The 27354-nt window shown below is 51.3% G+C and overlaps 1 protein-coding gene across 1 annotated transcript; it reads right to left on the bottom strand.

Moving 5' to 3' along the window:
• Nucleotides 1–359: 359 nt before the first annotated feature.
• SREBF2 (sterol regulatory element binding transcription factor 2) lies at nucleotides 360–26694 on the bottom strand. Its single transcript, XM_030041096.2, has 19 exons — nucleotides 26492–26694; nucleotides 21840–22226; nucleotides 20430–20611; nucleotides 19149–19289; nucleotides 17137–17358; nucleotides 15903–16017; nucleotides 15512–15693; nucleotides 14523–14715; nucleotides 13359–13540; nucleotides 12413–12686; nucleotides 11256–11425; nucleotides 10875–11043; nucleotides 10196–10316; nucleotides 8518–8627; nucleotides 7070–7202; nucleotides 6342–6510; nucleotides 4928–5113; nucleotides 3929–4040; nucleotides 360–3261 (listed from the first exon to the last, which is right to left on the bottom strand). The coding sequence occupies exons 1-19, from the start codon at nucleotides 26571–26573 to the stop codon at nucleotides 3041–3043; spliced, it is 3351 nt and encodes a 1116-aa protein (XP_029896956.1). The 5' UTR covers nucleotides 26574–26694; the 3' UTR covers nucleotides 360–3040.
• Nucleotides 26695–27354: the final 660 nt, after the last annotated feature.

Consider the following 27354-nt stretch of genomic DNA (forward strand, 5'->3'; position numbering starts at 1 on the left):
AGAGATGGAACGAAAGGACATTGTTCCGAGCAAGGTCGGGTAAAAGTTTTCCTCCCGTATAGATGCTCCTAAAATTGCAGGCTTCTGGCCCAGCTCTGCCTCGCTTGGCTCTGCTTGAGCCATCAGCCCCTTGAGTTGCTTCCAAAGGAGCACAGAGACACCGCACACGCTCCACCAAGGTACCATCTTCCATTACCAGCCATACAGCTCCATTTTCCAGGTTATCTGGACAAAGCACTGACAGCTTCCTGAGGCGCTTGCAGGGTTGGATGTCTCCAAAAGACGTTTCAGGCTCACCTATGCGTAAGAGCAGCTGCTGGGTGGGATGGAGAGGGCTGAGAAAGAGGGCAGGCAGGAGGTGGTGGCAACGTTCGCCTTTATTAGGTAACAGATGCTCAGGAGCCCTGGAACAGGGTTTTCAGACAGCAGATATGTTCCCTGGGGAACCTCCCCACCACCAGCTGCACCTCGTATCACAAAGCACCCCTACTCCAAACTCCATGGGGATAAATAGACTTTCTTCACATAATCCATAAAACAATTTCCTCCAACCCGCAAACAAAAAAAAGTTACAGTATATACACACACATATAAAAAAAGTTGTAGGGACAGATGGGCAGCAAATTTATAAACAGTGTAGAAAAAAACAGGGCAAAGATCCCTTGCCCTGGAAGGGAGAGAAGTACCATCCGTGGGTGATGCCGTTAGCTACCAGGGTTTCAGCCCAGCAGCCTCCCACCCCCAGCCCAGCCTGTACTCCCTGCAGCCTATCCCCCAGGACTTGGTCCACCGTTAGTGACAAAGTGAAGCCTCAGCATCTCCCTTTTCCAATTACTAAAGCACAAAACTTCCCACGCGTTGGACGCGACGCACATCTGGGGAAACGCAAAATAACTCTGAGGTTGTCACAGGTAAGGAGTTTCTGTGTTTTAGGAAAAACCCATGAGCAGGAAGACAGTGTGAGAGCCACTTAAGAGGAGAAAAAATAGGAGGGTGTGATCACACCACCACCCCCCCACTCCCCCCCCAAATAGGATCCCCGATAAGCTCGGAAACTTGGGATGGGCAATCCAAACCCCCCAAACCCAAGAGCTGTTCTGCACACTTGGGATCCCTGCTCAAAGCAGACGTGGCTGCCACCAGAGCATCCCCTAGGCTGATCGAAGACAGGCAAGAGCATCCTCAGAGGATGAGCTCGCCTCCAACTGGCAGCGGGAAGCAAGGGACCCCCCCCTGCCTGCCAGTGGGGCGAGCAGCACAGGCTGCCGGCCATCGCGGCTGGGTGTGCACCAGCTATTTCCCAAATAAAGCGGGGGAGAGAGGGAAGCATCTTCTGGTCCCCACGCTGTTGTTTGCAGCTATAGCCCACGGCTGCTGGGAATGGGCTTTGCTGAGAGACAGGTTTCTCCTGGCCCCTGTTTCCATCTTGTTGAAGCCAGGCAACTCCAGGACTAGCACTGTGTTCAATTCCCACAGCACATGAAATCCCCCTCCCAGATGCCAAAAGACCCCACGCAAAGTGAGGCAACAAGCCCCCATCTTTTTCCCCTCATTTTGGAAGGAGCTCAAGCTCCCATGCTCCTCTGCAAAGCCAGATACATGTAGAAGCTTCTTGCAAAACAGCCTGAATTCTGATTTTGCGGGAGTCAGGCTGCAAGGGCCTGACTGGGACAGGATAGGATTGGGCTGCTGCCCTTATCTAAATGCTTCTAGCTGCCGACACGGAGCACACGCCAGTTATGCACAGGGAGAAGCAGTGATGCCCGCCTGCCAAGGGCTGGTTTCCACATTTGCATGAGGGGGCAACTGCTTTGCACTTCTTTGGAGAGATGCAACAGGAAAGGCAGAGAGAAAGAGGGCAAACTGTTCCCTCCCTGTCCCCAATCCGCCTCCCCCTCTTTAAAAGTCACAGGCAATTCAACACCTGCAAGTCAAACTGCTCTGAATAGCAATGGTAACAGAGCTGGGAGACTCACACCCTGAACCAGTGCCTCCCAGTCCCTGGAGCTGCTCAGGAGCTGTTGAGCAGTTGGAGAAGGGAAGGAGAAACACCTGAAGACAAGTTCTGGGACTGGGAGTTGAGTAAAATAAAAAACTGTTTCTAAAAAATTGTTTCTGCATCAACAACAAGGCACCAGAGCAGCATTCACCCTTCGCGCCGAGTGCAGGGTGCTGCACGTCCACCTCTGCTGCCACCCAGCACCGGATGACCAGGGATGCCCTGGCCTTCTATGAGGCTCCGCTTGTTGTAGGCTGCCACAAACCCAGCCCCCTGCCAAAAACCAGAGGCAGCTATCACAGAAAGGAGGCGCATAAAGTGGAGAGAAAGGGAAATCTGCTGCATCGTTCTCTATGTTTTTGTAAAGCCACAAACACTCCTATAAAAAAACCTGTATAAAAACCGTAGAGAAATTTGCCGGGCAGTATTGGCCCCACGTAATACTCCCAGAGCACCTCTGTAAGTTGGGTCTAGGGGCCTTCGGTTTCCTGACACACAGCTCAAGGAAAGCTGGTGCCTTCCTCCCCCTCACCTCGGGAACAGCCCCAGAGCCCAGTAGCCCCATGGGGCAAGGCTTGAGCAGATCCTCTGTCCCCCCAAAGGTTCCTTTCCGCAGAGGTGTTTGGGAAGAGAACAAGAGGCCCCTGAGGACAGACACAGGGTGTGCCACTTCTCTATGCCTTGGGCTTGTGGGCTTCTCCCCTAGCAGGGATGGGGGCTCCAGGTCAGGGCAGCGCTTCCCAACAGCCCCGGGCACGGTCGCAAAAACCACAACTAGACAGATTCCTGCTGCAGTGCCTGAGAACAAGCAAGGGGGCTAATTAAGCTAAACCTGGGGCAAGGTAAAAAAAAAAACAAAACCAAAACACAACCAAAACCCTCCCTCCCTCTCCCACCCCATCGCGATCCCACCGGCACGGCCCTAACCTAGCACTTTTTTTTTTTTTTTTTTTTTTTTTTTTCCCCTTTTAAGCTCCAGAAGGGAAGTCTAGGCTGACGGTCAGCCAGGCTGCCTTTAAATGAGGCAGCCCCACGCTGGCGTTAGGAGGCAGCGATGGCCGTGCCCCCGCTCAGCTTGACAATCATCTGCTGGCAGTCGTTGCAGGAGCGCTTGTCCCCGACCTTCTCCAAGGTGCGGGCGGCCTCAGCCAGCAGCACCGCTCGCTGGCCTGGGGAGGAGAGGAAGGAGAGGGGGAGATGGCGGCAGGCCAACAGGATGGCTGTGGCTCGCTCCCTCTGGCCCGGCAGGGTGTCCAGTTCACCTACATGCAAAGAGGAGGGAAAAAGCTCACCGTGAAGCTACCACCTGCATGACAAAACCCCGCCATGCAGGCCCTCGACTGGCACCAGGTAGCACAGGCATCCCTGGCTGGCATCCCCCAGCTGTGCCAAGATTGAGGGGCTCCCTGCAGATCCCCAGGCAGCTGCTTTAGGCTGGCAGGGGAGAACAGTCTGAGCTGGAGTCAGGCAGGGACTGGCAATCCTGTCTTCTACAGAGACAGTCCCTTTCACTTCACTTCCTAGGGCTCATCCCAGCACTGGCACACACATCTGCCCATTTCCTTAAACCCCCAAGGAATTTTATAACCAGCAGCATGTCTCTTGGCTCTCCCCTTTAGGATTCCTGGCTTCTGCCTGTCCACTGACCGCCCTGAACTTTGCCAAGTTTTGTGCATGCGTGGCTGCATGAAAGTGAATGTTTTCTAGCCTGTTCGCCGACACCTCCAGCCAAGGGGTTGGCAGCTCACATTAGCCGGCTTGTAGAGAGCACGGCAGAAGCATTGCCGTGAGCCGCAGGGAGCTCGTTATCCTGAGCCTCAGACATGGGGAAGACGCTGCGCATCGCAGCCATGCCCCCCCACCTTGCCCGAGTGCTGCCCCCTCCCAGCCCCACAGGCAGTGGGTTGCTGCCGCGGCCCCAGAGCCCACCTTGCTTGCTGCTCTGGGGGGTGCGTCGCCTCAAGCTGTGCTCCAGCAGCTGGTGGGTGCGGGTAGGGCTGGCACCCGCCATCAGGCGCACGGTGGCCTCGTGGAGGAAGACCTGGAAGGGAAGGCGGGATAGCGGGGAGAGGTGGGCTGGCACGGCTCGCGCTGCGGCTGAACTCGCGTCATCCGTCAGCCACTGCCATGTCAAGAGCGGAGCACTGACAGCTTGACAACAACAGAGACCCACTTCCCTGCTTCTCCCTGATCTTCCCACCTGTCTCTGGGGAATTTGCAGGTCAGGGCAACTGCGAAAAGGGGGAAAAAAGCTTTTGACACGTAACTAAGTGGCCTGGAAAGGGGGAAGAATGAGAGCAGGGAACAGGGCGGAAAACAGGAGAGCAAACCCTGGCACTGTGGCCTAGGTGGGCGTCTCACACCAGGCTGCTAGTGCAGCACTCTGACAACAACATCAAACTTTGATATCCAGAGTTTGGACAATACCAGGACAACTCTCTTGTCCAAGTATTAGACTACACTTCCTCCACAGAGGCTTAAAGCTAGATGGTCTAAACAGAAGGGGGGAAACCCCCCAAAGAATCACCTGGTACTCTACAGGTGCAGAAGGCGTCTGACCCCCCAGCTACCTGCAGAGCCAACATGGCCAAGGAAGCCTCCTTCCACACTCCCTGGAGGGACTGACCAGGTCTGAAGCCACATTAAAGGACAGGACACCATAGTATTTGCTTGGCAATACACCCCTGCTGATGGTTTTCTAGGCAGAAACTAAAGCGGGCACCTCCCCACACACACCGGGGTCCCACGGGAGCCCCCTTATCACCCACCAAGAGAAAGTATGGAGGTCGCTGGTGGCAGACCATCCCACCCCAGGTGTCCAAACTGCTCAAGCCCATGCACACCCCATGTTTCCAAGGGCTGCTTCCCTGTTGCCCCCCAGGAAGGGCTATAGCTAAGCTGAAGCAGGCAAAGGATGCAAGCCGTCACCTTGCGATAGGCGGGCCTGAAGCCATGGGCCAGCTTGCGCAGGCTGCCGAGGTCTCGCTGGAAGCCTGTCAGCTCGGGGGCCGAGGCGTGGTAGGTCTCACCCAGGGCCTGGCTGGCGTTCGCCTGCTTCTGCCACAGGCTGGTGCGGAGAGAGAGCAGCAAGTCACAGGCCAGCAGCTGGATCATCTGCAAGAGCCAGGGGGCCCAGGCACACATGCCAATTAACACAACCCATCAGGTGAGTAACAGGTCATTTGCTACGCAGCTGCTGACATGGCCCACGGTAGGACGGCTGCAGCACCCCTGGCCCTCCCAGCCAAGTCGCCCCACCATGACACACCAAAAGGCACAGGACTTTGCCTTTTGCCCAAGAAGCATCTCTGGGGCTCGGCACCGAGAAGTCTAGCCTAAGGAACAAGTGCCAGGCTGTCCCCTCCAGGAGGGATGGTATCTCCAAAGGCTGACACCGACCCCACTCCAGACAAGGCGTGCCAAGGCGATATCGCACCAGCAATGCCCCAGCTTTCTGCAAAGGCTTTCCTGCCCAAACGACGATACTAACTAATGGGAAAGAGCAAAGACAGCCTTGCTACCTGCAGAGGAGGAAAAAAAAAAAAAAAAAAAAAAGAAAAAAGGCAAAAAAAAAAAGGCAGCCCTGATACAGCCCACAGCAGCTGCCCAAATCCCTTCTCCCCATTTGCTGCTGCCCCCCAGCACCACTCGCTGTCCTGGCTGTTCTTAGCAGACCCTACCCGCACTGGCGAAGCGGCGAGTGCCTCTGTACTGCACTGCAGAAACATTGCACAGTTACTGCCACAACATGCAATGCAACTACAATGCACGACAGCTGCCACCCAGGAGCAACAGAAGGGACCAGAACAGTGTCCCATACACTGTGAAGGGAAGCTCCAGCTCTAGGCAATCCTGGAAAGAAGAGAAACAAGCCCCATACAAACTCAGGAATAGCATGGCAGTCCCACTTCTGCAGTAGAGGGTTCAAACACTCATGAGTGCTGCCTGAAACAGAGCAGACTCGACTTAATGATGTCCTGCTTTACAGGTGTCAGCAACTTTCTTTGGAGGATGGAGATGGATGCTTTCCATGGGCCAAATTTGAAGTGGTCAAAGCACCAGAAGGGGGTGACAGCTACTGGCAGGAGAGGAGCGAGAGCTCAGCTATCTGAGATCATGCCCAGGGAAACGATGTTGTACTTGCAGCTCTGCTCCTCCAGACAGCAGAGGCAGAAAGATGTTAATGCCCTTTGCAAGGAAAGAGAGGAAGTTTCCCCTCTGCTCCCATGAGACAGAGGCTGGATGGAGAATGCAGATACAAGGAGGAAGTGATATACCTGCAGCAAGACCAACCTTACAACCAAGACAGACCATGTGTTATCCTGGGGCTTATAGCTCTTACATTGCTGAGGACAGTGCTGGAGACGCCACTGCTCATGTTGAGGCTGTTCCATAAGTGACTGCTGGCCCTCTCACAGTGACCCAGGGAGCTCTGCTGTCCATCTGCCTTCCCAGACAGTGAGGCCTGCATGGCTTTACAGACGTAGAAGGTGGCTTTCACTAGGGCATTCCTGAAAGAGAAAGAGCGCGCTGCTTTCGAGCAGTACCATGTCATGCTGCCACAGGGCAGCCCCAGGAGCTGAGCTCAAGCAGCAACCAGCATCAGCTTTCACCCTCCCATCTTCAAGAGCAGAGATATTGTCATTTCTTAGACAGAAAAAAGATGGAAATTGTTCCTCACCTACACAGACTGCACAGAGAAATGGAAGGAAACTGGCAAAGATGCTTTAGTGCATAAGAACCAAGATGATGACACCAGCCTTTCCGTCAGTGCGTGAGTATTGTTTGATTTTGGAAGGCGGGAGGCTGTGCAATTAGAACAAAGCCAGAAGACATCTCTAAACAAGCAATTCTGACACTTCCAGTCCACAGCTCTAATATCAGCCTGCAAGCCTTGACCTACACATGAACCGCTGAGCACATTCACACGTCATGTTTTTGTGTCCCAGAGCACAAGAGGCATACGACTCCAAAGCACAGGTCGGGGTAGCCCTACAGGACAGCGTTAGGGGAAGAGCCACCCCCGTTTAGAAGGAGCAAGTACGTGAAAGTCATACAAGGCCTACGCACTCTGACATCTCCAGGGATTTTGGCATGCGCTCCACTTCTGCAAAATGTGACCTCACAGCCGTGTCGTCCCCTCTGAGCCAACCGATCGCCATAGCCACCGCTGCTGACCACCATCTGCACACCACATCAGGGCCTGTGAAACAGAATCATAAGCTGCAGCCCAGGAGAGGACACCCGGCTCCTTCCCCCTCAGAGAAGCGAGCAGGTGTCACATGCCCTTGCCAGTGCCTTCCGCTGAGATCAATGCTAACAAGCCCAAACTGATCCCACGGGAACGCAGCCATCCAGGTAAATGCTGAAATGTGCTGTAGGAACACAAAGGAACTTGGCAGCAGGCAAACCCCCTACATCTGACTGCAAGCAGAATTTTGGATGCCGAGTTTGTATTTTGTCAACAGGAACTTACCCCATCTACTTGTCTAGAAATCTGTTGACTTCCTTCTCAACAAGGATCTCCACTCACCACCCCAAAATAACAACTCCACTCGTATACACTGTGCCTTGACACTAATCACCATCAAGCCAGTAAATCAGGTTACCTATGTAATTTTCTTCATCACTTTACATCCCCTCAAAAACTTCCCAAAGCCTACCTAGGGCCAAAGGACATATGCTCTGCTACTCTGACCTGCTTTTAAATTTCATGACAATATTGACCCAAGTATAGACTTCCCTTTATAACAAAACATAATCCCTAGAAAAAGAAATATCTAGTTTTCCTTCTATGTTTGCTCTACACATTTTAGGTACAGCACAGTTAGTCTGTGTCTAAAACTCCAGCAGCAGTCCGGTCAGCTGCCAGGTGCTGCCTGTACCAACACCAAGCAAGATGAATGCTCCAGCAGCCTGCTACCACCCAAGCCCAGATGAGCACACCGCTCAGAGGGAGTCTACAGCTCTCGTTGTCCCACTAAATATACACCAAGGGACCAAACCAAGCGCCTCCCAATATATGCCTAGAGCTTGCCTACAGCAGGGGCTTCAGGTCTCTGGAGATTGAGGAATATGTGACAGCTGCTGTGAAATTGAGGTCAACCTGTATTTGGTACAATAGGTAATTAAGTGGAAAAAACCTTCCTGTACCTCAACTGCAACACTGCTATGCTTGTTTATACGCTACACCCTTCCTCTTGCTTTGCATTGCCAGGAGGAAGCTCTCAGGTGAGGGCATGGGGTTCAGCTTGGAATGTGCCCGGCAATATAAACAACAGCAGTCCCACCTGGGCACGCAGCATTATGATACACAGCCAAATTTACAAGCCTTCCCAACCACCCTCTTCCAGTCTGAGCTGCTGTACCACATTGTGGTGTGCTGCTGCTCAGCAATCGAGTCTCGCTCCAACGACTGCATTTCTCCTTGCCTGCAGTTTGAGAGGTGGTGGGGAGAGAGAGAACTCATATCAGCAGTAGTTCCTGCAGCTGGGAGAGCTTCGGTTCTGCAGACTTACCCAGGGCAGACTTGAGTACAGAATTGCTGGCAAAGGGTGGGGCTCCGCTCCCCATCGAGTCCAAGAAAGAGTTGAGCAATTTCAGGTACTCCATGGCACCGGAGAACTCACTGAAACAAGAAGTAAGGCAGACCTTCACTATGCTGTCAAACAGGAGATACCAAAGCCTGAAGGCATTTCTCATCAGTCACAAGGCATTTTTAAACAACATTGACCCCTTAAGCCAGCAGTAAGTTCAAGCTCTACAAGTAACACAACTCTGCCGGACTGAAGAGACGGCCCCGAGAGTGGAAGCGCACAGACAGATGCTCAGGGAGGAGCAGCCTCACATCTCCCCATGCAAGGAGACCAGCACAGAACTAGAGACGACCTGGGAGTCTCAGCTCAACTACAGAGATGCTGGACATGACATACATTACAAGTTGATGACAGGCTCTTTTTCAATCACTGCCTCCAAAAGAGGCTGAACTACACTGGTGCAAGTGACTATTTGCATATATGCAAATATGCATGAATACAAGTGACAACACGTTCATAGCATTGGTCAGAGAAAGTCACATGTGCAGCAATGATCTAATTTCCTGGGACATGCTACAGAGGAAGATCTTGAGCTCCTACCCCTAGAGGGGGACAAAAAGGCTTGCTCTATTACTCAAGCTAATCCTTCCCATGAGGAGACAGGACTCCCACAAGTATACTGACAGTCCACCTTACACAAATCCTGCTACCTTCTCTCATCAACAGCAGCATCTGATCACAAGCATTTTTGTATTGTGCAAGCAATTAGATGGAACTGCTGCTCATTCTCTGCAACGATGCTAGAAAACAGACACGAGATTGAAAAAAAAAAAAAAAGGCTGAACATGCAATATTTCCCCTACACAGGTAGGGAAACTGGGTTACCTTCCCACTTGAGGTTTTTACCCACACTTTTTGGGGACAGGATCCTTACAGAGCTTCCCATATATTTATGTACCTTTTGCCTGGCACCAGCACATGTGGAGATCAACTAGAAACAGTGCAGAATTGCTGGCAAAGGCTGGGGGTCCACTTCTTGTGGAGTCCAGGAAAGAGCTGGGCATGGGTGAGTACAAAAAGCTGCTCCGACTCCCACCTATCAGTCCCTTTCATTTGGTCACAGAGCTTAGAGGCAATGACAATTTTGGCTGACATCATCTCTCACCCTCTTGCCACACGTCAGTTTGATTTTTCACTGCTGGTAAATGCGGCACTTCAGGAGAATACTCACACACAAGGTAGCGAGCTGGTGCGGTCACTCTCTGACATGCCAGACCTTCACGCTCTCAGGGCCCTGAACATATGTTCTGGTCTATAGAAGTGGTAGGTGCATGCTACTTTTAGTGCTCCTGAACATTAAACTTTGTCACAGCAGAGAAAGTGCCATCCATCCAGTCCAGGAATCAACCAGTACTATGCCAGCCAACACCAGAAATCCTTACCACACCTGGGTTCACCTGTGACTTCAGAGGTTTTAACATGAAGAGGCAGAGCTCGCCCTTCTAATAAGCTGCGGTGGTCAGACTTAACGTTGTCATTTCAAGTCTTTAATAAGGACTAACCACTCAATTTGCCCCAGAGCGCTCAGTCAACAGTTATGAGCTCTGCCTCAGAGCCTGCAGCTGCAGTGAGCAGTTCCCAACGCAGCACACAAGCTTACCATGGCTCCTCCTCCTCTTGTCCCACTATCTCTTTCCTGGTCTGAGGCTTCATGAGTGAATCCACTGCTCGCTCTAGTAGGTTCTCACAAAACGCTTGATGAACTTGTGCAATAGGATCCGCTAGAGAGGAAGAAAAAAACCAAACCATTTCACTTGCATACTGTGATAGCCACCTCCCAATACAACCAAAAAGAAGAATCAAATTGCAGGAGCAAGAGGAAGAACAACAGAGGGAAATTCTTGAGGAATTAATTCTAAGTTCTAAATAAGTTCTAAAGACTAAGTTTTGAGGGCTTTTTTAATCCTTTAATCCATTTATAAAGCTGCAGCCCTTGGCCAAACATCCCTCTGGCACTTCAGCCACTCAGCAAAACGGTGATGACACTGCTCTAAGCAGGATAAACCTTGGTCACCCCAAAGTCACCCCTGACATTCAGGGCCACATCCAGGTTGTGTTCCAGCATATAAAGACACAAGCAGGATGACACAGCACAGTATCCAAAGGGAACAGAACCAGCTCCTGCAGGCTGAGGAGACGTTTCTTAGCTCCACAGCCCCTCTCGCCCATCAAGACCACAAGCAGGGCACCCATACAAGAGCACACTCTCAAACAAGACACCTGCTTTTGTCCCAGAGGTGCACAGACTTCCAAGCACTCAGGACACATGTGGCTCTCACCGGGGTTTCTTTGGGTGCAGTACAGGCTCTCCTTCGCAGCAGACTTCACCGTCCAGCTTCGCTCCACAAAAAACTTCTGTCCCAGGGGGTGGCACAGCCAACGCAACGAGTCAGGAATGGCGCTCCGCTCTGAGCTGCACAGGCTTTGAGCCTGGCTTAGAAAGTAGCTCTGGGGAAAGGAGAGGCTAAGATTGAGAACAGCATCCAGGGAAAGAGACACACCACTGAGGACAACGGTCATATCATAATTACAGCTCATATCATAATTGCAGGCCACAGTGTAATCGTAGTGCTAGCAGATGCCCTGAGCTACGGCAATGCCAGCTTGCAGGTCTTCCTAGAGCTCTGCTTGGAGGTGTGATAGGAGAGGAGACAACTCACCGCTAGGAAGCCAAGCTTGCCTCCACAGCGGGTTTTCAAGCCAACCGCAGCCGTCAGGTGGATTTCTGCCATTGTGCTGGGTGGGATCTTTTCTTCTGCGCACTCGGCCAGATTCACTGCACACAGGGCCATGTGCAAGCCTGAGTAAGCTGAGCTGGAGGGAAGTTTACCTGCACCAGGAGGGAAAGGAAAAGTGTTCAACTTTTAATGCAGTAGTACCAGCTACTAAACCACTACCGTGATTTGCAGGGCTGCTATCCTAAAGAGACAATGAGAACCTGCTGACGTGAGTTTACAACATCGTATGCCTACTTTGTATTCAGACAACAGAACAACCATAACCGAGCGTTCCCTCCACAGATACCAAGGTTGGCATCCACAGCTTCGCTTCTGTGAGAAAGCCCTGTGTAGCTAAACCAGTTAGGATAAAGTCATCAGCAAATTTTGTCTTGCTATATTCATCACCATCTTAAAACTAAACTCCTTTGCAGTCCACACCTGTACCTACACAGATAATATTAAGGACAAGTACTTATCCCTGGTGGCATGGCTGCAATTCACACAGCATGATTAGGCAGAAGGAAGTTGAGCTTGGATTTCTGATGTGCTCAGAGCCTATTAACATTGCAAATTGGCTTGCCAAGGAAACGGCAAAAACAACCGTTCACAAGGAACATTCAAGCACTTCCTCAGTACATGTGCACACACCCAGGTTTTCAAAGCATATCAACACCAAGTGGCAATCTGCACTCTACACAGATTCAGAAATTTAAATTCTTCCAGCAATTAACCCCAGCCCCTGCTTCCACATCACGTTCCCAAGTGATAGGGATGAAACAAGCCCTTAACAGCAGCAAAAAGGGACTGCACTCAATCAACGGCTCCTTGGGACAGACTCTCAGCCACCTCTGCAGACTCAGGAACACGTTACTCAAGGCACTGCTGTTGCTTTGGTCATTCTTACAGAATTTTTTAACTTTATTGCATGAACCTGTTGTGTTTTAGTAAGTGGCTCCTGGAATTTGTCAGGCTCATTCCCAACAGCAGCCCTCCCAGAGGAGGGAGGCTGTAGTGCTCTGCCTGTATCCCCCAGGATTGGCCCTGAGCCTCCTCATTTGGCAAAACAAGGACAGCAGATCTGCCACCTCAGCTCCTACCTGTTATGTGGAGCTGATGGAGCTTATGATATGCTAGAGCTGCATCCCGAGCGCTGGTCTTGGCCTCGTCCTCAAAGCCTGCAGTGGCCTCCCTTGCCCGCCACTGGTGAGAAGTCCTCTTCAGCAGCCACCGCACCAGTGCCAGCTTCTGCAGGCTATAGCGGATCACGTTCCAGGACAGGCTGCAGGCCAAGTCCAGGCGGGAAGTCGGCAGCGCTCGGCCGAGTACTGACAGGCAAGTCTGCAGGTTTGACGCAGCTGCAGCAAAATCCCCCTGCAAATAACATGACAAAAGGTTCGACGACCAAAAGCACCATCACAGAGACACTTTGGGATCTCCTTGGCATTGGGAGGAAGACAAACTGACGTGCAAGCTAGGACAAGATCTTTAGCTGAGGGAAGTCAACACAGTCCCAGTAAACACGAAGACAATTTACACCAGCTTCAAATCTGGCCCTACACGTCTCTTTGCACACATGGCTCTGATCCTGCACTGCCTGCAAGACATCGGCACTAGGCGAAAGGAGCTTCCTGCCTTCTCAAACAACCTGGAAGTTTCAGAGTCCCCATATCAAAAGCCAAATGCTGCCTCAACAATGGAGAAGACTTCCAAGAGGCTGGAGGACAGCAGACAGACAGACACAGCAGAGGCCAGATTATGGACAAAACCCAAGACCTTGCTGCCAGAGATTGCTACAAGATGCAGCAGCAAGGAACAAGGACAGAAGTTAAGAGCCTCTTCCAATGCTGACGTTCATGCGTCACTAATTTAGGCTGAGGGAGGAGGGCAATCCACTCAAGACAACCTAGCACCGCCTTCTCTGAAATCAGACAGGATAATCCGCTCGAGTGATACCATGCTCTTGCAAGTGCCAAGCCACTGCCTCACTAGGCCGCATCCCTCCCCAGAAGACGCATTTGATGCAAAACAACAAGTCAACTTTACCCGTGCCAAATCCAGGTCCGCTTGCTTGCGATGCCTCCAGAACGTGACCGATGACCTTGAGTGCAGACGGGTCACTGGCTCTCCATGCACAAGGAGCTTTACGAACACACTCAGTACAATCACTCCATTCACGAGCCACAGGATCAGCGTGGGCATCATCCAGCCGAACCAGCTACCCGCATCTGCGATGGACATCCCAAAAGGAAAGTTAAAAGTTAATCTGGACACCAAAAGCCTAGCAACAGGATGAGCACAGACCCAGAAATATGTCTTGCTATGCTTGCCACATGTGGTATCAACTTTTGCAAAGACTAAATTTTAATCAGGAAACACCTGTATCAACAGCTCTTCATCCAAACTCCAAGCCACAATATTCCCAACTAAATCAAAATAGTTATTTTTACAAGACTGATCTATACAAAAATACGAGTCAGCACTTAGTTTTCATTGAGTACCTTGTATTCTGATTTTTCTATCGGATACACCCATGGGTACACTCATTACTTCAGTGTCATTTTCTGGTCACAAAGCAACTCCGAGGAAGCGTATTTACCAGTCACGGAAATGACAGCATGCCTACAGAATGCCCTGCCCTCCCCTAAGCTGCTGTACTCTAAACTGTAAATATTATGGAATAAGTGTATTGAACAAGCCAGTTGCAAGACCCTACAGCAACAGTGTTTCTGAAGTAACTCTTCACCTATTATTTATTACTAAGTTACAAAAATCAGTTACCTTAAAAACAAATATAAAGTGACCATGCCTCTAAGACTGGTGAGGACAGGAGGACGCCCCTTACTCTGAACTCCTTTTCAAGGGTCTATCCCGAGAGCTCAGGCTGCTGGGCTACAAACGGGTGCCCCCTCTACCTCACCACGCTGAGCAACAGCTGGTTTTGCGCAAGAATGCTGGATGTGGATGTAAACTGGAACCGTGTCCAAGCACTCTCGCCTGGCTCTCCTTCCATGCCCAGCCCTGCAGTTACTACCCCTCCCCAACCATTAAACAAAGGTTGTACAACTCCCTGAACACACAAAACCATCCTACTGAATCACACCCACAGTCCACCTTGTGACCTGCAGCAGCCACAGATAGAGATGGTTTTTAGGGAGACCATGTGTAAGCCTGGCCACTTTCTGTGGTCCAAACTACTCTAGTTGTTACCTGACTCAATGGTCAGCACGTTCCTGCCAGAGCCGTGGCGCACCAGGCTGTCAGACTCCGGCGTTCCTCGGGCATCCAGGAGGGATGTCAGAGGATTGAAGGAAAGGCAAAGGAACGTGAGAGCACAGAGGAGTATTCGAGAGCGATCCACCATACCAAGGGCCACAGGAGGAGAGTCAGGCTCATCTTTAACCTTTAAAAGGAAGAGAAGTGGAGAGAAAAGTAAGAGGAGAAAAAAAAACCTGCTTACCATTCTGTAGAATAAAACCACTTTCTGCCAAGGGAGGTGTAGGGAAGGAGAAACAGAACACATTTTAAAATTTGCTTTTAAGATCAAGATCAGCAAGAACGCCAGTGAAGCTTTCCCTAGCTTAGTAAGATAAGGCTGAAGTATTTGAGTGCCTCCACCTTCCTTCTGTTCCCAGTCATTTCAGTTATCATTAACTGGATTCCTGGTTTATGCTAGGATTAACCTTTGCTGCCCTTACTCTTTTGAGGATCTCCCAGAAGACCCACTTCTTCTGTGATATCCACAGAACAAACCTGTCAGCCAAAGACAGCTAACAGCCTTCTGTTGCTGTGGTTACTTACTGTCTCATTAATCACAGCTGATGTCATCATCTGTTTCCAAGTTCTCCTGCTTTATTCACTGGACATGCATATCCCTGGAAAGCCAGGGGCTCTTTGGGTCATAAACATTCACTGTAAGTCCACAGAGACTCTACAGGGGGTGAAGGCTACATACAGTTCTTCTAGCAGCTGGGGTATGGCTCAGATAAACTATTGAGACTACTTCCTGAGCTGTATTAAGAAAAAAACACAACACACCCATGCACCTTCCTCATCCTTACAAAGGATCTGCGACCCCTACGGACCTGCTTGCCAGACATCCGCGGGTTCCACTCTTGAGAATTAGGAGAATTTAAATTCTGGCCCTTACGTACCCCTGAAACAGATGCCTTCAATTTGACAACTGAAGTCACAAATACCTTTGCATCATCAAGGAGTGGGCTTCCTGGCTCTGAATCAATGGAATAGGGAGAGAAGCCAGCCTGGGATCCTGAGTCAGAGGCTGGAGGAGACATCAGCAGCACGTTCTGGTTGAAGTCATCTATCTTCAGATCCACATCGTTGTCAACCAGACTGCTTAGGTCAATGCCCTTCAACAGCTCTGCAAAAAATCAGAGTGCACTATGTACATGCTTCTCGATCCTGCACCCTGCCAGTGTCGCTCAGGTTGGCTCTGTCACCTGCAGTAACACTGGCCACTATCGATGCCACGTGCATGTTACCTACCTCTGTCAAGGATAACAAACTGCAAGAGGCATCCTACGTTCCTGCTGACTGCCTCCCCCCTGCCGCACAGCCTCCACAACTTACTGTTTTTTTGGTTAGCCAGCTTCAGAACCATGTTCTCCTGCCTCAGTTTATGATTGGCCTGCTGCAGGTATTTAATGTAATCAATGGCTTTCCTCAGGACTCCAGACTTGTGCATCTGCGAGGAATTAAGACATACAGAAAGCAGTTTGTTTGAAGAGTGTCAAAGGGTCACTCCTGCTTGTAGGGATACCACAACCCATTGTATCGTGCAGCAGCAGAAAGAAAAGTGTGTAAAGGACCACTCAGCAGCTCCAAAGACACTAATAGTGGGGCATGCTCTGTGGGCAAGGTATCAGACTTTGAAAGACACACAAGGACTGGTGTCTCTCAAAGATCTTATAAAAATAGTACAAGGGAAACAGAATAACATCCAAATTACAACAGAGTTCACATCTGGGTTTCAGCCAGAAATAGTCCTTTGAAAGTACCATAGTTTTGAAATGAAGTGGCTCTCTTCTGGGATGGAACAAGCTGCTGTCTGTTAACCATCATTCACTGTTTAATTCCTAGATAAGTGGTTCTCTCCTTGCCTCACTCCCTTGGCCATCCCCATGAAAACACTTGCTTCCAGCAGCAGCAGACAAGTTTAGCTTGTAAACACAAGCCCAAAGTACTATGAAGCCACTGCACATGTAAGCTTCCAATTCCACCCAGCAATAGGACGTGACTTCACTAGTGCACGTATTTGTACAGACCATGCAAGGTATCAAGAATACTACTCCCTGCTCTGCCAGCATGAGGCAAAGTGAATAGGACAACCCTGAACACATGGTGCGAGAAAGCTTCTAATACTTGAGAAAGCAGGAGTTTTTACAACTCAGTATCTAAAGGAAACAAATTGGAAAGCTCTGTAAACCCTCATCCCTCCTGCAGTCACATGGAAGAGGAAACTTAAATTAAGCAAGCTCTGGTTTGGCAGTTATCAAAACATCCCCTTGGATATTCTACCTAGAGGGCCTATTTAAGTTAGACCTAAGAACAAACGCATAAGGTATAGCTTATTTTCAAGAAACAGTACCACTAGCATAGTAAAATAAACATCTTACAGGTGACCCTTCCTGAGTACAATTATCAAGCTTTCCATCGCACAAGTGTTTCTCACCAGTCTTAAGCCAATACACACATGCATACTACTAACAGTCGTATGTACCCAACTAATTCATTTGGTAGAGCAACAAGCACCTGAAGAGAAAGTGTTTATGATGCTATATTTGCTCTTATTCCACATCTTTACCTTGGCATCTGTCCCCATGACAAGGTCCTTCAGCTCAATGATCTTGTCATTTATGGATGACCGGTAACGCTTTTCAATGATGTTGTGAGTTGTTCTTCTCTCTCCTTCTTTAGGTGGTTCTGGTTGCTTGACACCCCCAGGAACTTGTTTGATAGGCACCTTTTCTTGTCCCACCATCACTGGCATTGTGGTCAAAATGGTCCCATTGCTCCCAACAAGGGTCTACAAAGACCGTGCGTAACAAGCGTCACGAGCAATCAGCCAATTTAGATAAGGTTTATGATGGTAAAAGAAAAAGGAATAAACAAAAAAAGCATCAGGAGAAGTTTGTACAGGTCAGAAAAGAAGATATGCCAGTTCCTCCCGTCTTCCTTAGCTGGCACGAGCATTGGCACAGCAGCACAGGAAGAATCTGCCACTCTGCCTCCCACACTGGTCACCGTGGAGTAAGAACATCTCTTGTTCTCCAAGAGCACCAACACTCTTCCGCCAATACCATGATCTGTTCATCCACTAAATAGAGGAACGGACCAAGGCTCCTCCTTGCTCCTACAATCCTTATGCCCCAAGTGTCCAAATCCACCTTTTCTGTGGACAAATAAAGTCATCACATCAGCAACAGGCAATGCTGCTTCCAAACTGGTAATGGCAATGTTAGAAAGGACCCAACTATGGAAAAAACAAACCTTGGCTTGAGCAATGCAGTTGATCTGAATTCGATTAAATGGAAAAAAATAGCTCCATAAGCTATAAAAATGCCTTAAGATGAGGAACTAAGGCAATGAGTGATATACACTGGCGTGAAATGCTCCAACTTGGACATCTAGATTTAGGACAGACCACCTACACCAAATTAAAGCAGTACCTACTCTGCGATAAAAGATGATGAATCCCACAGAACAGTTGCACAGAGGGGCTTCTAGGACAGTGGGAGTAAAGAAAGCTTAGACTGCTTAACCCAGCAAAACAAGAATAAGAAGGGTACACATGTTCTCTGAAGTACCCCAAGGATCAGAGAAGTGGTTATGGAGAGGAAGAGTTATTTCTGTCAAAAGACAGGCTAGCATAAATGAGAATAAACTAGCCGTGAGCAAGTTCAGGAACAATTTCAACTCTGAAATAGTCTTCTAATTGGGATATTAGAAACTAATTTAGTTTCATTTCAAGCTGGAACTTGACAAATAAGTGAATTTAAGTCCTACACCTTCCCTTGGCTAATTTTCACCTATTTTCAATGTATTCAAAATGCTTTACGGATTGCGTCTCAGACGGACACAATCACATAAACCTCACCTCTGTGTGAAAAGGTCACCTAAAAGCAAGCAGGCTAAAATATTCAACTAACCTGGCTGCTAACAAGTACGTAAGAAGCCTACCATGCTATGTAAAAGAAGTCAAAACTTAAGTCCCGACTTGCAAGTTTATCTCCCCCAGTAAATATCTGAACAGAGATATCTGTTCAGAATGTACAAGATCGTAATAAACACGTCTTTGGGGCCACAAGTTTCTCAGAGTTGATAAGAAGTGGAGCCCATGAAGCACAGCTGCCACCTCCAATCCGTGTACTGAATCCTCACTGCAAATGCCCCCCGAAAAGTAGCTTAATTAGTTTTCACATTCAACATACTGCTATTAGACACTACTGAGGGGGAAAAGAAAGTTCCACAGGTATTCTGAGTGAGCTAGCTTTCAGTTTCAAGTACCTTCCAAAGGTTAAAAACTGGATGGAATTTTTAGGTCATATTCCTCTCCTTGTAATACCAAAAAAAGGTAAACAGAAACATGCCCTTGGTCTTTGCTTACTGGCCATGGGAGGCTGCCAAAAAAGTACAATCTGTGTGTTTAGCCTTGGCAGAAACAGGGCATTACTCACTGCGGACGTGTCTAGAGCAGCCCTCAAACCCCCTCCCGTTCGCACCACTGCAGAATACTAAAGCCCAAATCTCTTCCTCGGGTTAAGAGGAAAGGACGTCAGTGAGGAGCGGGAAGGAAGAATGTCATCCGTGTGGTACCTGCAGAGCTGTGGTCTGAATGGGAGCAGCAAGTGCTGTCAGCGCTGGGTTCTGTACTGCGGCCATAACAGGATTACCGTCCGCTTTCAGGGTAGTCAAGACAAGGGAGTCCGTTTTTATGATCTGAGGCTGGACCAGAACCTAGGTGGAAGAGAGTTACAGGTGAAGGGGAGAGCAGGCACATATTTCTCTGCCGATCTCAGTAGCCAGACATAAGCGATGACATAGTTGTAACTTTACATCTCAGTTGATGGCAAAAGAGCAGGGTGAGTATTTCTTTCACCTTGTGCCCTGCATCACCTGGATGGTTTTTGTCGGCCCCGGATGCAAACTCTGACCATGAGACAGTCTGAACAGCACTGGAGGGAGGGGAGCAGAGGAACCACCAGGATGTTGGTTTCCAAATCAGTCACCAGAGCTAAACGAGTATGTCAAAACACAAAAGAGCTGATGGAAAAGCTCCCTTCCCCTCTCCAATTACACCTATAATTAGCTCGCTCCATTAACTGGTTGAGTACTCAGAGTCTAACATGGCTAGGACAGCCTGCTTTGGCAGATACCTGTAGTAGCTTCCCCCCCTCCAATTTCACCACAAGGATCTGTACCATGAATATCAAGCAGATCAAAACCAACTGTAAGTTATTTTGCCATAACACAGCTTGCTCTTATTTTTTGAAATACCTTGTTGACTCTCAGAGAGCACTACAGATGGCACAGTACAACTGAACCAGAGCAACCTTGTCATATTGAGAGAGTCCCCTAGCCATAAACATTTTTATATAATACAAAGACACACAAGACTTTCACTCTTGTGTATGTTTTAAAACAAAATCACATGACACTGTAGCAGGAAAAAGATCAAAGAAACTGTGACAGAAGAATTGGAAGAAAACATTCCAGTATCAGCTGGCCCTTACAAGACATGGTAGAGATGGTGGACTTGCAAAGAAGCAGGCAAAAGTCAAAGCAAGCTTGTTCAAGTAAGGTTTCAAATCCAGTTTGGCAGCACCAAGTTACAAAAATATTTCAGACCAAGCTTAGTTATGCAGGTGTTTTAGTGAAAACTGTTTCTGAACATTGCCCACTACTTGAAGTCACATCACGGCTCACAACAGGGACTCACACATGACTTCCATGAAGTAAAAAGCTTCTGGAACACGGCTTGGCTAGAAATACCTCTCAAGGAAGACTTGCCTTTCCCCTGGCAAGCCAGGAGACCAGACCCTCAAAAGCAATTTCTTCTTCTGCCGGATCCCTGGATCACTCCACATTTTTACTTACCGGAACTTGCTGGACCTGTGGTGCAGCAACCGTCTGGACCGTGGCTGGTGTTAATGTCTGGATGGTGCCGTTGGCAGCCTGCGTCAGCACTCGCTGGGCCTGCACAGTCTGCACTTGCTGCTGAATGGTAACCGGCTGAACCTGGGAGGACGTCACCAGGCTCTGGACTTGAGGCTGGAGAACTGAAAAGCAGAAGAGATGTCAGGAATAGTCCAGAGACGCAGGTCTCCATTCTGGAGCCTGCAGATGCTCCTAGCTTGACTCCTTCCCAGAGCTTCTCAGTAGGCAGTGTTCATCTAACACATCCCACACGTTGGGAAGATTCCAGCTCCTTTGGTGCCTCATGCAAGAGGACACTGCACCTAGAATAGCAGCTTTCCAGGAGGCACAGAGGATCAGCTAAGAGAACAAAGTCAAAAACCTTTGGTCTGATAGCACAGGACTCATGACTTCAGCGACATTACGCAGGACACCCAATCAGCACCTGCCCACTCCTGTTGAGCATGGTGGGCCCTAGGATCCTATCTATCATGTAAGGAATCAACACCTACTGAAGAGGATCAAGACAACTGGCATTCACAAAGGAAGATCCAGTCATCATTAAATATCCCTAGAAGTGTCTCTGCTCAACACAAACTCAAGAGTTTGGTAGTTAAAAGGCACCTTCATTCCGGACTGCCACGTGGGACAGACTGGAGCTTCAGGGCTGGATCTGCCTCCTGCACCCATCAGTGGGAGGACAGGGTTGCCAACAACCATTTTTTTAGACATGTTTTTCTCAAGCCTCCTAAGAGCCGTAGGAGAGAAGGCCATAACAGAGGAGAGCAGCAAGACGACAAGTATTGCTGGAAGTCACACAAAAAGACTTAAGATTTCATTTATGATGGTTTCTCATGCTCCCCCAACTCCAAAGCAACGTAGGCAGAAGGGACGCCACACAGGCAGCACCGTAAGAAAAGGATTGTCAGGCTTGTTGTGGCTGAGGATGCTTTTGGAGTTTGAACACCGACACCATTTATTGGGAGTGCACCAGGCACACCCATAGCCCGAGCACCCCAAAACGGTGATCTCGCCAGGCACACCCATAGCCCGAGCACCCCAAAACGGCAACCGCACCAGGCACACCCGTAGCCCGAGCACCCCAAAACGGCAACAGCACCAGGCACACCCGTAGCCCGAGCACCCCAAAACGGCGACCGCACCAGGCACACCCGTAGCCCGAGCACCCCAAAACGGCGACCGCACCAGGCACACCCGTAGCCCGAGCACCCCAAAACGGCAACCGCACCAGGCACACCCGTAGCCCGAGCACCCCAAAACGGCAACCGCACCAGGCACACCCGTAGCCCGAGCACCCCAAAACGGCGACCGCACCAGGCACACCCGTAGCCCGAGCACCCCAACCGCTACCTTGGAAACTCGTGGCTGCGTTCTGGTAGATCACCGGCTGCTGGATAATCCTGGTCTGGGGAGCAGAGCTGAACGTCGGCGTAATCATCACGGCCTGCTGCTGGAGCTGCGGCTGGAGCGGGGGCCGGGGCTGAAGGAGCGGGGCCGACCGCGGAGGGGCCGGCGGTGCTGCCTGCGCCCCTTTGACCGGCAGGCTCTGGAGCTGGGGGGACGCGGCGGGCGGCGGGAAGGGCTGGAGCTGCACCTGGCTGTACGGCCGCTGCAACTGCGGCTCCAGGGTCCCACTGCTGCCGCCACCGCTGCCGCTGCCCTGGAAGGTGCCACACAGGTGATCCGAAAACAGATCCGGAAAGTCTCCCGCCTGGTTACTGACGAACTGCAGCATCTCTGTAAAACAGAGGAAAACGCGTTCAATGCCGCTTTATTGCCCGGGCACTTTGAGGCCCGCCGTTAAGTCAGGATCGAAGAACGGTGTGCGTGCACAGAAGGGAGCTCTGGGTCCTTCAAAACCTCCAGAGAACATACCACACCAACCTAACACCTCCAGAGAGAAACCAAGAGGTGGCCAGCAGTGGGGCACTGCTGCCGCTGTTCAGGGGAAAGGCAGGACTCTCCGACAACACTTTCCCAGGCTACAGGGTCCGAGCGCAGACTAGAACTTAAAGCCATCTCCAATACATCTAAAACATTAGAGTCTTGTTCCATCACTGCTTCAGTCTAGTCCTTGCAGAAGGAAGAAACCAAGCACCTCCGCAATTCCAGCACTAACCGTTCTCCCACCCAACTTCTAGGGTGCTTTCAAGCCCCCTATCCCTCCTGCCCCACTGAGTTATCTGGAAAATGAAGAAATGGGATAAGCATTCACTTTAACTTTGCTGTATTTTCAAACGTACTGGAAATTGGGGAAAAAACACTAGGGGAAACAACACTTTATAGAACTGTAGTAGGAGAAATCCATGCATGGGCTTAAACCACCAGAATAACTTTTTGCTGCTGTTTTTTCGCCTATTTATCCCCTGCCTGCAATCACTGCACAGCAGTTTCTCTCCATCCCACCTTCTCCAGGATTTTATCAGCCCACATCACGAGGCTCCTACCGCAACGCTATAGCTCTCCCTCACAGAGGAAAAAATTTCACAACCAAGAGATCATTGTTCATAAGTGAAGCTTCCTCTTCCATCTAATCCAACTTAATGCAATTATGCATCCTAAGCTACCTGAACGCTTCCCCTGGTCTGTGTGTGGGCGGTGGCATGAGGAGTCAGACATCCTTCCCCACCCCAGGATCTGCCCGTGCTGCTCTGGCTCTTCCACAGCTTTCTGAAAGTAGGAAGAAAGGGAGGGGACCCACAAACATAACAGAGAGTTTATAACTAAATAATAAATCTGGGTTTAGAAAGTAGAAAATAGATTTCTGATTTATAGGAAAAAATACGGCAAAGGGCCCCTTACACCAGGAGCTTTCTCGTCCACAAACCTGAAGGACGTTGCTGCTGTGGTTTATGAAGGGGGTTCAAAGAAGTAAACTTTTCACAAAATGTTTCCGTGGAAATTGTCCCAGCAATAAGAGGGCTATTAATTTGCTTCTCCAAAATGCTACCCACACACATTATCCCATTAATCTGTCTGACACTCCTGAGACAGAGCAAAGGGATCATCCCCCAAGCTTCTTGCTCCCTCAACAAATGTTTTGCCATATTTCTATATTTCTACAATACTACTCTTCTTCCCCTCCGACAGCAATCACTCCGCATCCTTATACACATTTAAGCATTGCCCACGACCATTGCTCTTCAGAGCTCGAGTCTGTTGGATGGAGGAGATGTGTCCTCCTGACCTATTTACAACCTGACACTAAGTGGGGACACGCAGTTCCCTCGGCACGGAGTGGCAGCTGCCCTCCGGGACCGGCCGGACCAAACCTTTGTCTCCAATTTTAACTAGAAGAATGAAAGTTTTTTTTTATGCAATGCCTCAGTAAACTTTCACAAAACATTACCGGAGCAAGGAGGGCTGTTTAAAGATTAACACTTCTGCATAACATCTAGATGGACATTAAGCAGCTTTTCACCCTCCAACCGACCGCAGCTAAGACCATCGCAAATAACCCTCAATGTGATAAACTTGATAATCCAACTACGTACTTCTCAAACTTTTCATTTGATGGCACTGCTATTTCACTATCAGCACTACTGCAATAAACATAAATCGGACACGATTTGCTCTGGAAGAGTAAATTCCAGTGCGAGAGCCAAATTTCAAGTACTGTGTTTTAAAGAACATTGTGTTCAACACCGCAGATTTAATATCTTATTAAAAAAACCCACTCTTGCTCTCACAAGTTAAATCACATCTTTATCACAGACATAACTTTGACTAAACGCAAAAGGTCTAAAGATTAATTTTAAAGAATTAGACTGCCAGGGGATCCAACCCACCTCTTTTAAAGTGCCCAAGAGCTTTCCTAGTAGCAACACAAGAAAAATAAAAAGCAGGAGAGACAGCAACATCCAAAATCCAAACCTCTGCCTTTTAAAACATCTTTACCCACACAGAGAACAGAGTGAGTGTCCACACTAACTGTTAGGAAGCTCGGGTGCTTTTGGAGGACAGCTATGGGTGCTAAACACATCACTGCCAGATCACCCACACCCTCTGCGCCGAAGCATTCTCGGCCCCTAACGCAGAGCAAGATGTTTCTGCAAAAAACCATCCCAGCCCAACCCAAGGCTAACCAACACAAAGGAGGTATTACAAAACCGAGCCCACCGACAACTTCTGCTGTTCTCACGCGCCCAGCGCCCGAATACCTGGCCGAGAGGCAAGGGCTGGGCTTTGGCTGCCTCTCCCAGGCGGTGGCTCGGCTCTGCCGCACGCTCCTGGAGACGCCGTGCTTTGAGGAACGGAAAGCAGTGGAGATCCCAACCTTGACGGAAACAACCCCTCTGCCCCAAACCCAGACCTGCTTCGCGTCCACGACCGACTCAGGCCTCGCTCTCCGGCGTTATCCAGCGGCACCCCGCTAGCAGGAAGGTGCCCGCGTCCAGCGGAGGAGCTTGCGCCAGGGCAGGAGGCAGAACCAGAAGCCTTCGGCTCAGTGCCGGGACCCCCCCACCTGGAGCACGACCCCGGTGAATGCCAACATCCCAGAGCAGTCGCCACACCTGCCTGACCGACCGGCATTGTCCCTCCTCCACCGCCGAAGCCGTGCAGCCGGCAGTGAGGGTCCCTCAGCCTGAACGGGAGAGGAACGCCGAGACCTGCCAACAAGATGACTTTGAAACCAAACCAAAACCCTTGCAGAACTTCCAACCCTGAGCTGAACCCATGTCAGAGCACAACAAAAGCAGGGTTGTCGTACGCTCTCCCCTCCGCCAGAAAATCCAGACCAAGAGCTGGGGAGGAAGGTGAAGCTCTTTCTCCAAAGTTACTCATCGCTCTGAATCACACTTCCCCGGGCACACTGCAGTTCAGAGCTGGCTCCAGGTTCATCGGGATTCATCTCTGTTTCCGTACGGATCCTGAGAAATCATTACGAGGTGCCAAAACAAGAGCAAACATCACCTTCGATTTGCACCGGCAGCTTTATGAGGAATAGCTAAGCCCCTTACATTCACATAAGGTATAGTCTTCTTTTACATGCGATAAAGAAAAAAAACAAAAGGGGGCTATAAATTTTGCTCCTAGGTACACTGCAAATCAATCGCAATTATAAGCTTAAAAGCACTCGTTTAATTTTATCCCCCAGCTGCTAAACAAGAACACTTTAGGCATCACCCCCCAGAGCCGAGCCCTGTTCGGGATTACAGCCGAGCAGAGCGGGGCAGCCCAGCCAGGTCCCCGTCACCAGCCGACAGCAGAGCTCATCCAGAAATCATATTTTTAAAGGCTTTTTCAGGAGCTGTTTGGGAAGCACTAAAGGCAGTGTCGCACGCAGGTGCTTCCTTTTGCTGCACTTGGGTGGAAAACGGGGATTTTCTCGTGGGTCTGAGCTCTGGCCTCGATGCGGTGAAGTTTTAGGATGACACGGGGGGGGGGGGGGGGGAAGCTGAAGCGGTTGGAGCCTTTCGGCGGAGGAGGCCTCGGCGGCACGGCCCCCCCCCCCGGCAGGTAGCCCCGGGGACACGCGAGGGGAGCCCCGGCAGCCCCCCCAGCCCGCGCAGAGAGGCCAGGCCGCTACTTTCTCCAGCCCCCCCCCGCCCCGCGCCGGCAGCGGCCACGGGTGGGAGGAAGGGCCCGGCGGCTGCGGGGGCTCGGACACCCCCCCCCCCGGGGGCTCCTCGCGGTGACCGCCCCGGCGTGGCTCAGCCCCACGGCAGCCCTCCCCAGGCGGGGCTGGCCAGCGGCTGCCGCCCCCCCCCCCCCCCCGCCGCCGCCTCTACCCACGCGGGACGGGGGGCTCCCGCGCGCTGGAAGCCCACACCGCGTGGGACGCGCACCCCACGCGGCGGGGCAAGGCGGTGCGGCCCCCCACGCACCGAGACCCGAGAACCACCCCACCCACGCACCCTACCCCCCCCCCCCGCCCCGGGCGGCACCAGCAGCCCCGGACCCTCGCGGACACGCGGGGAGGCAGGAGAGCCCCCCACCACCCCGCGTGGGGGAGCCCACGCGCGCCGCCTTCCCCCCCCCCCCTTTTCCCCGGCACCCACCGTCGATGTCGCCCAGGGTGAGCTCGTCGCCCAGCTCGGTCAGGCTCTCCATGTTCTCCACGCCCAGCTCGCCGCCCTCCATCGCGCAGGGGCCCGCCGCGGCCGGGCACACCGGCGCATGAACCCCGCCGCCGCCCCGGCCGCTCAAGCGGAGGCTACCGGCGAGCGCCGCCGACCCCGCGCCATCTTGGGCCGCCCCGGCCGGCCGGCGGCCCCGCCCACCCCCCCGCCCCGGCACGCCCCGCCCGCCGCCACGGCGGCGGCGCGCGCGCCCCCCGCGGTTTGTTGTCAATGAGACCAGGTCGCCCCCGACCAATCGGCGGCCGCGGCGGCGCGTGGTGTGATGGCGCGTCAGCGATCAGCAGCTGCGATTAGCATAGGCCGCCCCGCCCCGCGCTCCCCCGCCCTCCTGATTAGAATATGCATAGCGGGGGGGCGGGGCCGGCGGACACGCGTGGGAGCGGGCGGAGTGCTGGCGGCTCCCCCACCCGCTCCAGCAAGGGCGGCAGGGGCACAGCCGGCAGCCCCGGGCCCCCAGGCCGGCCGAGGTGGGGGGAAAGGCCGGGCGGAGGGCGGCGGTGGAGGCCAGAGGAAGGGGTTTGTGTCCATCCCCCCGCAGCTCCCCACGGACCCTCGCCTCCTGAGGGGCCAGACCCGACGCCCGTTCCCCCCAGGAACAGGAGCAAGAGCCAGGCTTCTTTTACGTAAAAAAAAAAAAAAAAAAAGAAAAAAGTCAATTTTATTCCAGAAAAACAAAACGTGCCCATTGCCACCCCCACCCCCCCCCACCCCCGCCCAGACAGACCTGGCTCTGCAGTGAAAAATTCAGGACATTTCCCCTTGCCCGAAGGCCACAGTGCTCC

Source organism: Aquila chrysaetos, chromosome 17, assembly GCF_900496995.4.
Source record: "Aquila chrysaetos chrysaetos chromosome 17, bAquChr1.4, whole genome shotgun sequence".
NCBI classification, from domain to species: domain Eukaryota; kingdom Metazoa; phylum Chordata; class Aves; order Accipitriformes; family Accipitridae; genus Aquila; species Aquila chrysaetos.